The sequence below is a fragment of the Cupressus sempervirens genome, chromosome 10 (assembly GCF_028749045.1).
Source record: "Cupressus sempervirens isolate cs-2001-9-10 chromosome 10, ASM2874904v1, whole genome shotgun sequence".
Taxonomy (NCBI): domain Eukaryota; kingdom Viridiplantae; phylum Streptophyta; class Pinopsida; order Cupressales; family Cupressaceae; genus Cupressus; species Cupressus sempervirens.
The window spans coordinates 824,381,134-824,394,973 of NC_143127.1; the positions used below are offsets into that span (position 1 = coordinate 824,381,134).

Below are 13,840 nucleotides of genomic sequence, written 5' to 3' on the forward strand. Positions count from 1 at the left end.
AGATCTTAACAAGAAAATGTGTCCAACAACCCTATTGGTCCTCAAAAATGTTAAATTTTCATCCCCAATAATGGGTTTCAACCATTCCCTCAACTTAGGGTTCTAACTTGGTAAACTAGCAAATTAGGCCCAATACAATTAGCCCTCCAACACCACTTTTTCCTATGTCATTCAAAGATGGATTGAAAACACCCCAAATATATTTTTATTTTCAAATACCGATTTGGAAGGATCATACAATATCTCATTTGCATAGGTGGATTTTTCCTCTAAGTGGCCTAACCCCAAAGCCCTCAATAAACCTAGGGTTTCCTAGATTTTAGAAATGTCTACAAAATTCCACAGTGAAATATTTGCATGAAAATTTCAAACCAACTTCAACACTTTGAAATCAACTACCATGTTTACTTAAGAAATCAAATCTTGTATGCACACACACAAGTCCTCTGGTTTGTATCAAGACCTTGGTTCAATGGCTTAACATCCAAGTGGTCACCCAATATCTCAACTCCAATATTGCCAACCATTAAAGTCTAGCCAAGTATAGATAGAAACTGTTGGAATCAGTATATGGGAAATAAGATACTTAAGGGAGGTTGTGGGGGGAGGGGGTGAATCAGGATCTTAAACTTTTGACTTCAAAACCAATTTCATTTATTCACACCTAATTCATCTTACAAATCTATCATTAAAGCTAAAATGCTGAAAAATAAATGAAATACACCACATCCATAAAAGTTCAACACATAACACAATGATTTGGTTACCCAAAAACACTTCAAGATGAAGGTAAACCTAGGGTGGGGATGAAACCCACAAATCTTCATTTTTGCAACAATAAAGCTAACTTTTTAGGGCTACAATGATTGATCATAAGATATGATCTACCCTGTGAGGGGCCTACCTTGTTAAAAGCTTAAGATTCTATTAGGTCTCACCTTGTTAAACAATTTTACACTCACAATGAAGTAAGGATTCTATTAGGAGGCTTACTAGGACCACTCTATTAAGAGATTTACCTTGTCTCAATTACAAAATAGTTGATTTAGTACTTGACCCTTAGTTTTCTTTGCAAGCTAATCTTGGGTCTCCTCTTTGCTATACCTTTGATCTAATCTCCTTATCTGATAACTTTGTTCATTCCTTTACTTCATTGATTTCTCTTTGTTTTCTTGATATGCCCTTGAACTTTTCCTTCACTCCTTCACATGCACATACACTCTTACACATTTCAATACATACATACATGATTCTAAGGTTAGAATCCTCCTTAAATAGACATTCTATGAAGTTTCTAGATCTTTATCGATGACTAATAATTCATCATCTTTTCTTGTTTACATCCCATTCTCTAATTGGTTAAATCACATGCCTATGAATCATTAACTTTTGTAATGATGCACAATCAACATCTTAGCTAGCTCTTCAAATATTTAATGTCATAGAAAAGTTGGCCAAAATGGTTTACATATGAGTTTGTGCCATTACAAACTCTCATATCAAAATTGAACTACTTGGCACTTGAATGCTCTAATGCTCAGTCATGTATAAACCTTTATACTGTTACTTGGCTTCTACATAACTATTTTCTCTGCTCTTGGTAACTTATCAATATGCTCAGTCTTTATTGTATTTCTTGGCTCTTACTTTTTCTTGGGTTGTATATCTTCTTGGTCTCTACTAAATACTTGACAACTACTAGCTGGCTCGGTATAAGCATTCTATTCTTGGAATTTTCTAGATAAATCGATCATAGTGATGACCTTGTAATCTTTCCTAGTGAATGACGAAGTGTTTGGACACTAATTGATAGTATAGGACTAGAGATCAGGGTAAAACCACAAACCCATGTCACCCTTTTACAAAGGAAAAGGCTAACAAAAGTATAACTATTCACCTTTAATGACATAAAACTAGTATTATTATTTAGAATTTGAAAATGAAGTAAACTAATTAAGTGTGTAGAAATGCATGGAGTTTAGGATTATCATTTTTAATAATTATTTGGAATATAAAATGATATATTTTCCTATTTTTTAAGATAACTTTTTAGTTGCTAAAAAATACTTGAAATTAGGGGTCTAGTTCCCACCATAAAATGACATGGAAATAAACTTATTTCCCTTTGATCTAGAATTATGTTATAGATAACATATGTAGCTAGAACAATCAAAAATAAAAATTGGCTTTAGACCTATATTTTATCTTTTTTATGATTCATATTTCAACTTATTTAAATCGATAGTTTTCATCTCCCACCTCAATTTTAAAGTAAATGTATTCCAACCAAAAGAAAAATTCTAGATTGTAGAAGAGGACTCTCTCCTCTAGAATGTCATATAATTTTATAATTTTCTTGATATAATTTAATATTTTTTTCTTTCTCAAAATTGACATCTTCTTGAGTGTTAAAATATGTACTTGTAGAATATTTCAATTACAATATACTATATCTAATTAAAAAACTATGAACTTTATATGATAATATTTATGAATTTGAGCTCTACAAAATGATGTTTATATGTTATTAGAAAATATAATAAAATATAGTAAGAGGTATTGAAATGTCATTTTTTTGAAATAATTTTATTACTTTAGTAATTGGATACTAACTAGTATACAACATGCATTTAATAGAAATTTCCAATTAGAAAAGTGCGAGACCATATATAACTTAGCTAGGATAAATTTATCAAGATAATGTGCCTGAACAAAATTGATTTTTAGATAGAAATACTCAAATTTAGTCATTCTAATAAGCTATCCTAAAAGGTGACACAACTTTGTACTTTTACCCATCAACAATGTTCACCTTAGACATTAGTGGAAAAAACACTTTGTCATGAAATCATTTCATTCAAAATGTATTCTCTTCTGACCAAAATTTGATGTTGTACAATCTGATATCTTCTCTTTGATCTGCACATCTTTTCATTGCCTTATTCTTCTCCCTTATTTCTTATCTCCCCATATCTCCTTATTTCATTCCCCTTTCTTATCCTTATCCCCCTTATGTTTGTCACTAATGGAACTTGGGGCTGCATGGGTTAACTAATATTTATCAACGAATTGTCGTTGATTTGTGACACTATTTGCATAGTCTATTTTCCAATTTTCCTTGTACCTACTCCAAAATTTTTAATTGAATCTCTAGCTTAGAATCTAGGGCAATAAATCTTGCAATGTGCGAAAAATTTGTGTCTTTCTCCAAAATATCTCTAGCAATAGAGATTACCTTCTAAATTATCTCTATATGTGGCAATAATTGAAGTTTAATCAATTCCAACTTGTGCCTTATCTCTATATCTCTAGCCATGAGCTCGACTAACCTCTTTTGGCTGAATGTCATTTCATTGTAAGAGGATGAGCTTGAACTTGCATTCTTGCCCAATGTGATAACATTTTCCATAATGCCTACATACAATAGCTCTAATGAGTGTGTAGTATCTATTGTAAAGAAATCTATATCACACTATTTTACATATAAATAATTGATGGTCTTCAAATTTTTTTCCAATTGTGTAATAGATGTAGAAAGCTTGAGTTGTCCCTGTACAAGTTCCTATGATGCTTTAGATGTAATACTAAATGTTCTTCTCCTTTCAAACCATTGTAACAACTTTTTATTTGTCTATATACCATCTATTTAAATTCTTTCAATTCTATATACACTAGTTGGTCCAAAATTGTATCTTGATTGTTTACATATATAATTCTAAATGTATCTATAAAAATATCCTTGATCATATGAAATACCTATCTTCTCTTATGCTCCCTTTTCAGTTATTCTTGTTTTGCCTTGAAACTTGACAAGACTTGCAATTCTTGCATTTGTTCAAGTGTAAGATTATTCAAATCATATGTAGGTAACGTAATTACCTCATCAAAGTTCATTGAATCATCATCTTCCTTGTCTACATGAGTCACATCTTGAGATCTTGAGAGTGTATCACTGGGTAGTGATAATTGTAACTGTGTTCCCTTTTCACTTGATCTGAACTTTGGCTGCTACATTGGTGTAGAAATCACCTATTGCATAGGTGTCACATGTGTTGGTTCTTCAACCTTTGTACTTGGCCATTGAATAAGAGCTTGAGTATCCTCTTTTCCTTTCCATGTCACTTCAATTTCTATTGATTTTGCAAAATTGGCATACAAGTCATTGGTGTATATATAATTAATGCCTTACCAAGTTTTTGACACTTATAGCCTATGTAGCTTATGTGATTGTTACATCGTCAATCTTCTTGACTTCAAGCTTTGTATATTCTACTATCTATAACAAAATTGGGTTAGTACAAAGTTTTCTTGAATCCTTCACTAAACCTTGAATTTCTTCTTCAATCAATATATTATGGTTAGGTAGAGGGGTGTCAGTGTCATCTTTAATTGTTATAGTGTCTTTCTATTCATATCCACTAACAAGTTGCTAAATCTACTTTGTCAGCTTGGCTACTTCCTGCTTATATTCATCTTCAAATTTAATAGCATCTCAGATTTCCCATACCTCTACAGATGGAGTAAGCACTCCAAATGCTTCTTTCCATAATATAATGATGTCTTGCTAGACATCATGAGCTTTACTCTTCAAAACTTTATATGAACTATCCCTCGACATAAAATTCTTGACAAAATATTTAAGGGCTATAGACATGTGTGTCTTCCCTAAACTTGGCATAACTTGTGCCAATGTTGTCTCTTTTATTTTATTTTCAGTGGAGAAAGTCCATTTCTACTTGGCATCCACTATTTTGTACAATCCCACTAGAAATCTAGTTCCCAATCCTAGGGGTGTGCACCTAAACTTGATTGTCATATCAATCATTGCACATTCAAGATTAACCTAATCATCATTGTTCAAAGAATCATATTGTATATCTTTGAATCCTAGAATGCTTTTTGATTATATCAATTTTGCACATACCTGATCTCATCTTATTTTACCATCAACTGATGTTTCCAATCTCATTTTACTGTTCCCTAGGCTCACCCTGACTAGGTTTTTTTTCCTAAAGAATTTATTACAAACTCTCTCTCTCTCTCTCTCTCTCTCTCTCTCTCTCTCTCTCTCTCTCTCTCTCTCTCTCACACACACACACACAGACACACACACACACACACACACACACACACACACACACACAAGTCTATTTTACTAGATTTTCACTAGTTGCACTTGCACCACTTTGTCATCTAGAGACACGTGTCCCAATGACCAAGTCATGTGAGGACAAGTGTTCTTGAGACTCAATCTTTGAGGAGACATTCATTTCTAACCCCCTAAAAATAGGACACATGGGTGGGTGAATATAGTTAATAATTAAGTAATTGAAATTAATTATTTTTGCTAAAATGATGTGTCACATGACATGGACTAGATAGGTGGATTAGTAGACATAGTCACTTAGGTGAGTGTATAATTAAGTAATTTTAATAAGTCACTTAACATGACTATTTAGTGGACTTAGGATAATGTAAATTACCTAGGTGACTTAGCCTAATAAATTAAATAATTTATTAAAGCTAATAGAAGAATAGCAGTAAAAAAATGTACAAATATTCAATTAATTGACATAAATGAATTAGCTTAATAAATTGAATAATTTATTAAGACTAATGGAAGAAGAATATTAATTAAATATTAAAATATTTAATTAATTTACTTGATATTTTTTAATGTATGGAATCATCTTTGTTGAATTTATAAAAAAACCTTAGACAATGGTTTAAGAGTTTATATCGAAATAGATTTGACATTAAAGTCGTTAGGTTTTTAATATTATAGTTTATATGATGAAAACCCTTTGGATTAACCAAGTAATCATATAGACTTTGTTTTGGAGGCATATATAGTTTGGAATATTTTAACATTAATAATTTTTTGGAGTATTTTTTATAAATGTTACATATGTGAACCACTGAAACAATTTACAAAAGAAATAATTTGAATGATATTATTGTACCCACGTTATTACATGTGAAAATCTATTATATGTATTTTGAATATGATATATGAGGTGATAGATAGATAAACAGATATATGGAAGTTATATATATATATATATATAACTTGATAAGTAGGAGATAGTTTTGCTATCACACGGGGGGTGAGACTTTCCGAAAGGTCCCATTCCAGTACTACTCGAGGAGTTTCCTCCATGATTAAACCCATATTTTACTATCAGCATAACCATTATAAGAAATAACATTTTAGAAAAAAAGTTTGAAATCTTGGCAATGTGTTATTACAATCATATTCACAAAAAAGAAATTGAGCCCTAAAGAAATTCAATATCTGAAGAAAAGTTTGGTTTCACCACACCCCATTATAGATGCGGGAAGCCTTGATGTTCTTTCCACTCCCCCTGAAAACACAATTCCCATTCCCATGAAGAAATGAGCTTCCACATGACAGTGGAACTGCCACACCCCCGGATTATCAGCCCTAAACCTTATAGCTGTCCAACCGTATCGAAGCAAAGGCACAGTGTTCTTCAAAGGAGGATTTATCAGGTTAAATTTCTCTGTGTCCTTCAAGGGATCAAATGCCCCTTCTCCATGAGCCAAGACCCAAAAATCATGGCCGTGAAGATGCCATGGATGTATCTCACTTGTATTCTTGGCTAGCATGTTGGCATTCTGCAAAACCACATCTACAGTTGAATTAAACTCAAGTTCATAGATTGGGTTACCATATGTTGCATTTTGGTTCGTTTGAGGGTTTAGTATGTCATAAGGCTGGTAATTCAATGGGGCGGGGATTTGATCAATGGATTTGCTTAGGTTGTACTTGAGGGCTATCAGTTGTGGTGTTTGGGGTGGCACAAAGGAGATATTATTGATTGCCCACTTCACATAACCATCAATTTTGTTTTGCGTATTTAGAAGTATGATACGCCTATTGGATTGAAGTGGAGGGGGTTCTACATATCCTGCTCTGGCTTTGTATAATTTGGCCTGGTTCAAGGTGTATGTAGAATCATTCCAGAGGGGGCCAGTTCGAGGCATGGAAGGAGGAACTATGGTAGCAGAGTTTGGAATGTAATTTAATATGGCTCGTCCTGTGGGTGTTTTGGGTTGACGCCCACGTACATTAAGAGTTGCCCAATAATTTCTAGAAGGGTCCTGATCGGCCTTGATAAGAACTGAATATGTCTCTCCAGAGTATATGTTTAGGTCTTGCACCACAAATGGATCCACATAGTGCCCGTCTGCTTCAACTACGGCCATGTTGTGTCCCTGGATTGTATTCAACGCCAAAATCAAAATCAGCAAGAGGATAATTAATGTAAATGATGTTTAATTTCTGAGTCGAACTTATATGAAGTATAAAAACTAAATAAAAAATTTAAAGATCATTTATCTTATTATTATTTCAATTCAAACTAATAGTGATATTGCTATTAGGATTTAATCTGTCTTAGTTTCTGAGTCAAATTTATTGATCTATGTTGAGTGAGTAGTTAAGCATCTTCAAACTAGAGTTGGGATGGGTGAACATAATCTAGATTCAATGAGTGGTAAGTGTTCCATTTATTCTCATGAGAGATGGATTTGTCGGAATCGCTATTCATGAAATATGGGTCCATGAGTTTGAATTAAAAATTACACAGTTAAATTCTGATAGCAAAATCACAATTTGACCTGCTGTGGAAAATATCTCCTAGTTATCAATTGGTGAGCTTAAGGGACTTTCTAATGAATGTTTCATAAGGCACAATACTTAGAATTTAACCATGGAAGAAACTCCCTAATTGAACCCGGTCAAACTGAAATAGTACTGAAATGGATGACCTCCTCGAAATAACTGTGACTATTCTATTATTTAAGGACAGCCTAAATTCACAGTACCCATATGAGTTAACTAATTTACACAATCATTAGCTATTTACACGTATTGAAAAATTTTAAACATTAGCAGCTTGCTTGTTTTCCTCTATCTAAAAACAATATAACAAAAGCACAAACATTAAGATGTTAAATGTAATTTACCTCAATAAGAAAATTGAAGGAAGATAGAGAAGCCACACTGGTAATGCGCAGACGATAAGTTTTGCCTGGTTTAACAGATAGAATGTATGGAGTTGAACACTGTGGATTTGTGGAGTTGCAGATACTGCCACTACCTACTGCATTGCTTATTGAATTCACAAGGGAACAGTTGTATGTTCCACGCCCTCCAATAAGCAATGACTGACAAGATAAAAACATCATGAACACATTTCTCAGTAATTTTAGAACACGGCAATTGAAGCGATACTATTATTGTAGAAAAAAAAAATTCGCCTTTTCTTTTTCTTGTTTACCTCTGGTTCGTTCACCCATACGAAGGGGTTGGAGGACAAGCCATGGGCTTGCTCCTGGTGACTTTTGTGCCACCAATCATTCAATATAACACTGAGCTCACCGTCATAAGAAAAGGGCTCCTGTTTTCCTTTACCAACAGCAACATGAATAGATCCATAGAAACCTGCTGATCTTTGCATCCCATAATGGGCATGGTAGAAATATGTGCCCGGCTACATTACAAACACATGGACAACAGAGTAATCTCAACCCTAATTCTCAGTTAATTAAGATATCATCATAATTCAAAAGGAATACTCACTCTATCCAGTGTAAATTTGTAAACGAAGGTCTGTCCTGGTAAAATGGGGCATTGAATGATTGCTTCAGCTCCATCATTCCATGGAGTCCCAATCTGTAATCGATCAATCAGACAATGTGTTCATTTTGTAATAATATCATAACAGACATAAGTTTTTCTTCATAGTTCAGGAAAATGACTGCAATAGTTTTAGGACATAATGTGTCTATTTTGTTTGTATTAATAAGGAGCCACTATAATTATAACAAAAACCATGCCTTTTCAACAATAAAAATATTCACAATGAAAAAATTCAACAAAAACAAGTCTTTTCCAGAAAACCCAGATATGTACTTAGATTTTTCTTTTTTTAGTACCTGGCGAATTCCATGCCAATGAATGGCGAGATTCTCAGTGGGTAAATGGTTATTGAGCTCTACGTAGATTAAGTCTCCTTCCTGAGCAAGAATTGTTGGACCTGGAAATTCGCCATTGACGGTAATCACAAGCTTCTCATAGCAATCGGGAGATTTATACCCGTACTTTACATTCCATCTGTAATGGCGAATCCTTGAAGCGTCTGTGCAGATGGGCACCGTCACAAGCAATGCCAATACACACCATGAAAACATATTACACATCCATCCTCCTGGCCTATTCATATCTCAGCAATATAACTAGGAATAAAAATTCAACACAAAACCCTAATACTGAAGCTGTATCCTATAGCAGATAGAACAAACAGGTGAGATGTAATAAGCACAGATCTAGACCTATTTAAAGCTCTCTTGAAATGATTAAATGGAGCCCTCCTGTTGAAGAGAAACAGCAAAGGTTCTTCCCTTGATATGACTATTTCAAAATTGCTAGAATGGAATGAAATATATTATTATTTAAAAATATAATTTTATTTATGACGGTTTACACATCACATTAAGATTTGATTATTAAACTAAAAGTATTAAATAGTTATAGTTGACTTTTTTTACAAGTTTAATTTTCACTAATGTTATAATTTCAATTAGAAAAATGGAATAGACATATATAATATTTCATTCAGAATGACAATGCTCAAATTTAGTTGAGCTAACAGCCAAAGTATTTATTGTGGGAGGCTGGTAAATTATGTAACAGGTTTTAGGATAGATGTATTTATTTAGTAACTACTATCATTTTAGTTAAGAATCTTTAATAGCACCATTAAATAATGCCGTGAATATTGTAGGGATCTGCTAAACAGATATCAATAAGTAATAACAAGCTAGTTGCCCCATATCGGATTTGTATAGGAGTTCAATTGACCGGTTTGCCTAAAATCATTACTTTGGAAACCGACACCATTCCAATTAATAATCTCAAATTACACTATTAAATAGTATTACAGCGCCGGAAGAAATTTACTTTACATATCTACCGAGTTGAACTTTATAATTAATTGATTAGGGTTGGGAATCATTCCATCCTATTGACCAAGAAATGTAGAGGTTCTTTGTTTGTTTCTTCTTAACCTAAAGATTAAAGAAATCTATTCAAAACAGTCAAAGTCAAATCAAAGGATTGTTTCAAAGAATGGCTATGTTTTGTTTAAGTGAGAGTTGCATTGGGTACCTTCGAAGAATATACAGCCTGCTCAATCGACCGGATTCTAGGATTTTCAAGAAAACAAACCAAAAGAACATTTGAAAAATACCAGAGGAGGATAAGTCTTATGTAAGTTGGAGCTTATGAAAATGGTCGTTGACATTAAGGAAAGTTCTTGCATTGTACGTAAAGGTGGATTGTCAGAAACTTGAACAAGACGGACCTGTCATATGATTTATGGATTCAGATGGTCAAAATACAATTGGTCCTCTTGTCGATAAGATACGTTGGATGATCTACACGAATAGATACGTTTCCCCAAACTTAATGCTTTCAACGGTGGTAAGGAAGCATCTTCGAAATAAATTTGTTAAGAGTATACGAGCATTTTAAAATTTAATCTACTTAAACTTGGTTGAGAGCTGACGAAGCTCTCCCCTTCAATCATGGCATCTATTGTATGTAACATATAATAGCTTACAAAACGTGCTTAATTAGAAGTCAAGAGTCAATGTATTAGTAGGTAGATATATGTGTATATAAAATTTACAGTAATACTGTAATAGAGTTTGGTCGTTGGATGGATTGGTGTAGATATTGGTAAGGAAAGTTACAATGAAGTACTTTTGATTTTCTTAATTTAGACAACTCTAGTTTATTTAGATGGGAAAGATTTAATCTCTTAAATTTAGACAATTGAATTCTCATGCTTAGATAGTTTAGATATTTGAGTGGGAATTCTTAGTTGTTTAGATAGTTTATTAGAGATGAAGTACTTTTGATTCTCTTAATTTAGACAGCTTAAGTTTATTTAGTTGTAAAAGGCACAAATGTCATCCATCGCATGGCATAACAATTAATAATAAAGAATCTTCATGGTTGAGATGGTTGTAACTTCTGTCATCATTAAATGATCACCTTGATGACATGAAAATATAGAGGAATGACCACTTAGAACCCATTAAAAGCCTTTATTAAAAAGTTAGAACATATTACAAACAATTAGTGTGTTCTATGATGATTAATGTTTTATAAGAGGTCCCTAGAGGTGCTAATGTGTCCTAGGGGGTCCTATGGGATTCTAGGACTACCATAACCCATTATGACACATTACAAGGACTTAGAACTATAAAATGTACCCTACAATTATTAATGTATTCTCTCTTTGTCACCCCTGCCCCCTCCCTCTCTCTTCCCTAACATAATTAAATGTATGTGTAAATTACTAGACTAATCATAGCATAGGAAATACAATGAGAGAAAAAATACTTAAATGATCATGCACAAGTCAAAGGATTCAAGTTATAATAAATAGTTTAGTGGGAATTATGTTAAAGATAAGTGATTCCTACAATATAGCCAAGTCTGAAATTTCCTAAAAATCATTAGAATATAGAATCTTTATATTAAACCCTATGAATATGAAACCACTTTCAAACATCATGAAAGTATATACAAAAATGGTAACTTAAGTAGGTAACTTATACTTAAATATTACCTTTTGTGTATTATCCTAGTCATATAATTGACTTGGAAAGGCCTTTTGTATTTTGACTACATAATTAGAAGGTTATTTTTTATGCTTATTTAGGAAATTTCAATATCACATATTCTCTATATCTCACACACTCTATAGTGTGTACATAATATGTTTTCAATTTCCTTCACCTAAGGCTCATGAAATCCAAGCCATAGTGCACACACTTGACTACCTTTTTGAGTGACCAAATAAGTATTTAGCAACACTTTAATTCCCCATCTTTGTGCAATTATCTTTAATTTATGTTTCAATACACACAAGTCTTAAACAAAAAAGTCAATATCTTGTCAAGTATCCAAGAATTCCATACAACTAAAATCTTCTAATGCGAATACAAATAGGTCATCTAGGACAAATATAAACCAAATATAATTCAAATCAAACCCACTACAAGAATATCCCATGTCACCACTTCTTAGGCTTATGTGATAGGCCAACTATAATATAAATGGTTGTACTAGGAAAATATTATAATTTGTACAAGTAGAAAGCTAAAAACACTTCCAATCTAATGACATAATCTAAACTTTATGACAGTGTAGTTCATGAAAATGTGTGTCACCCTGAGACATTTTCCATCACCATGTTCGATGATTCCAACTATAATGGTCTTTCTTACCACCTCAAGTGCACAACTTGTGGTAGAGTCAACATTATAACCAACCATGAAAAAAAATATGTACAAGCCCACCAAATAACAATCAAAGACAAAACATTATCCTTGAGAACTACACTAATCTGGAGGATATTTTCACCAAAATTTGAAGTATCTCAAAAACTCAAAAAATTAGCACCATGTTAAAGTTCTCAAAATTTTGAATCCAATGCAATTCGAATAGACAAAAATGGGAGTCTGTATGCTTGAATTATGGCTAGTCAAATTTTGGTCAAACCCTAGCTTAGAGGGCATTAGAAAAGGTGAAAAATAAACATCTCAAAAGTGGTCAACAAAGGATTTCAAATTGAAGATCTCGTCGAGAGCTTTCTAGTGGCGGTGGCGTTTGCTTCATTGAAAATAGACTCTAGATGTAAAAGATATGGTAGTTTGAAATTGAGGTAAAAATATTAGATTTGGATGATGTAAGCATGACATCATCATTCCAACAAGATAGCTTGGGCAGCAGGTGGTAAAATTTCCTAATGGGGGTAAAACCCTTGACCACCGACTCCCAAAACCAAGCCAGTGGCCATTGCACAACCAATTGTATTTAAAATTATTAGGTGCAAGTTTATATTTAACTAGTATACTATCGAAGCTTGGAAAAGGGAGGCCATTGATGGGGTTGGAACCCCCAACTGGCTGGCCCGACAAAATTGCTAGTGCCACTGCACTATTTATAGCACTTTGTATAATTAAGAGAGAGCTATTATTTATCTTTTAACCGAATCCCGCCAACCTTATAAGTTAAGGTTATTTTCTATTTTTTAACCCCACAAATTGTCATGAGCCAAATCTTTCAAAAATGGCTAAAGAGTTAATTTGAGAGGGGAATTAATTGGAGGGTTACTTTTGTAAATTTTTGTTACAGCCTTATTTTGGCTAATTTTGTGTATAAAAGGGGGGTTAGGAGGCTCTTATTATTCATTTTGGAATGGAGAGAATGCCCAAGTGTGGAGGAGGAGAGAGAAATTATGAAGGTGTGATTAGTCCTATACCTTGGAATAGTGTGATGCTATTGGACTTGAAGGAAGTGATTTTGTAAACACTTGTACCTAATTTTGGAGTGAATCAAATCAATCCCCCTATTGGAGCAAGACCCAAAGATGTAGTCCATACAGATGAACTCCAAGATCAAATTCTCTTGTGTATTTTATCTCTCAATTTCCCTTCTATTAGTTTAATTTGTATTGTTCCTTTATTTCAATTATTTTAATTGCTTCATTTAAAGCTTTAAAATTTACTTTAAATGTAATTAGTTAGCATTCCTTTATAGTAGTTCTAGATCCTAATTGGATCAAATTTGGTATCAGAGCTCTTGTGTGACTAGTATTATAGATTTGAATGCTAGCTAGATCCAGGATCGAGAAAGGCAAAGGAAAGCTTGAGGAAATACTATCATGAGATTAGAAAACAAAGGACTAAACCATCCTCACAAATGGAAGATGAAGGTGGTGGACAAGTTTTTCTAGAT

The 13,840-nt window shown here is 33.1% G+C and overlaps 1 protein-coding gene across 1 annotated transcript; it reads right to left on the bottom strand.

Annotated features, from left to right (window-relative positions):
* Positions 1–6,288: 6,288 nt before the first annotated feature.
* Positions 6,289–9,249, bottom strand: LOC149536484 (L-ascorbate oxidase-like). Its single transcript, XM_089803973.1, has 5 exons — positions 8,965–9,249; positions 8,609–8,701; positions 8,307–8,519; positions 7,993–8,193; positions 6,289–7,239 (listed from the first exon to the last, which is right to left on the bottom strand). Exons 1-5 carry the CDS (start codon positions 9,247–9,249, stop codon positions 6,289–6,291), a joined length of 1,743 nt encoding a protein of 580 aa, XP_089660099.1.
* Positions 9,250–13,840: the final 4,591 nt, after the last annotated feature.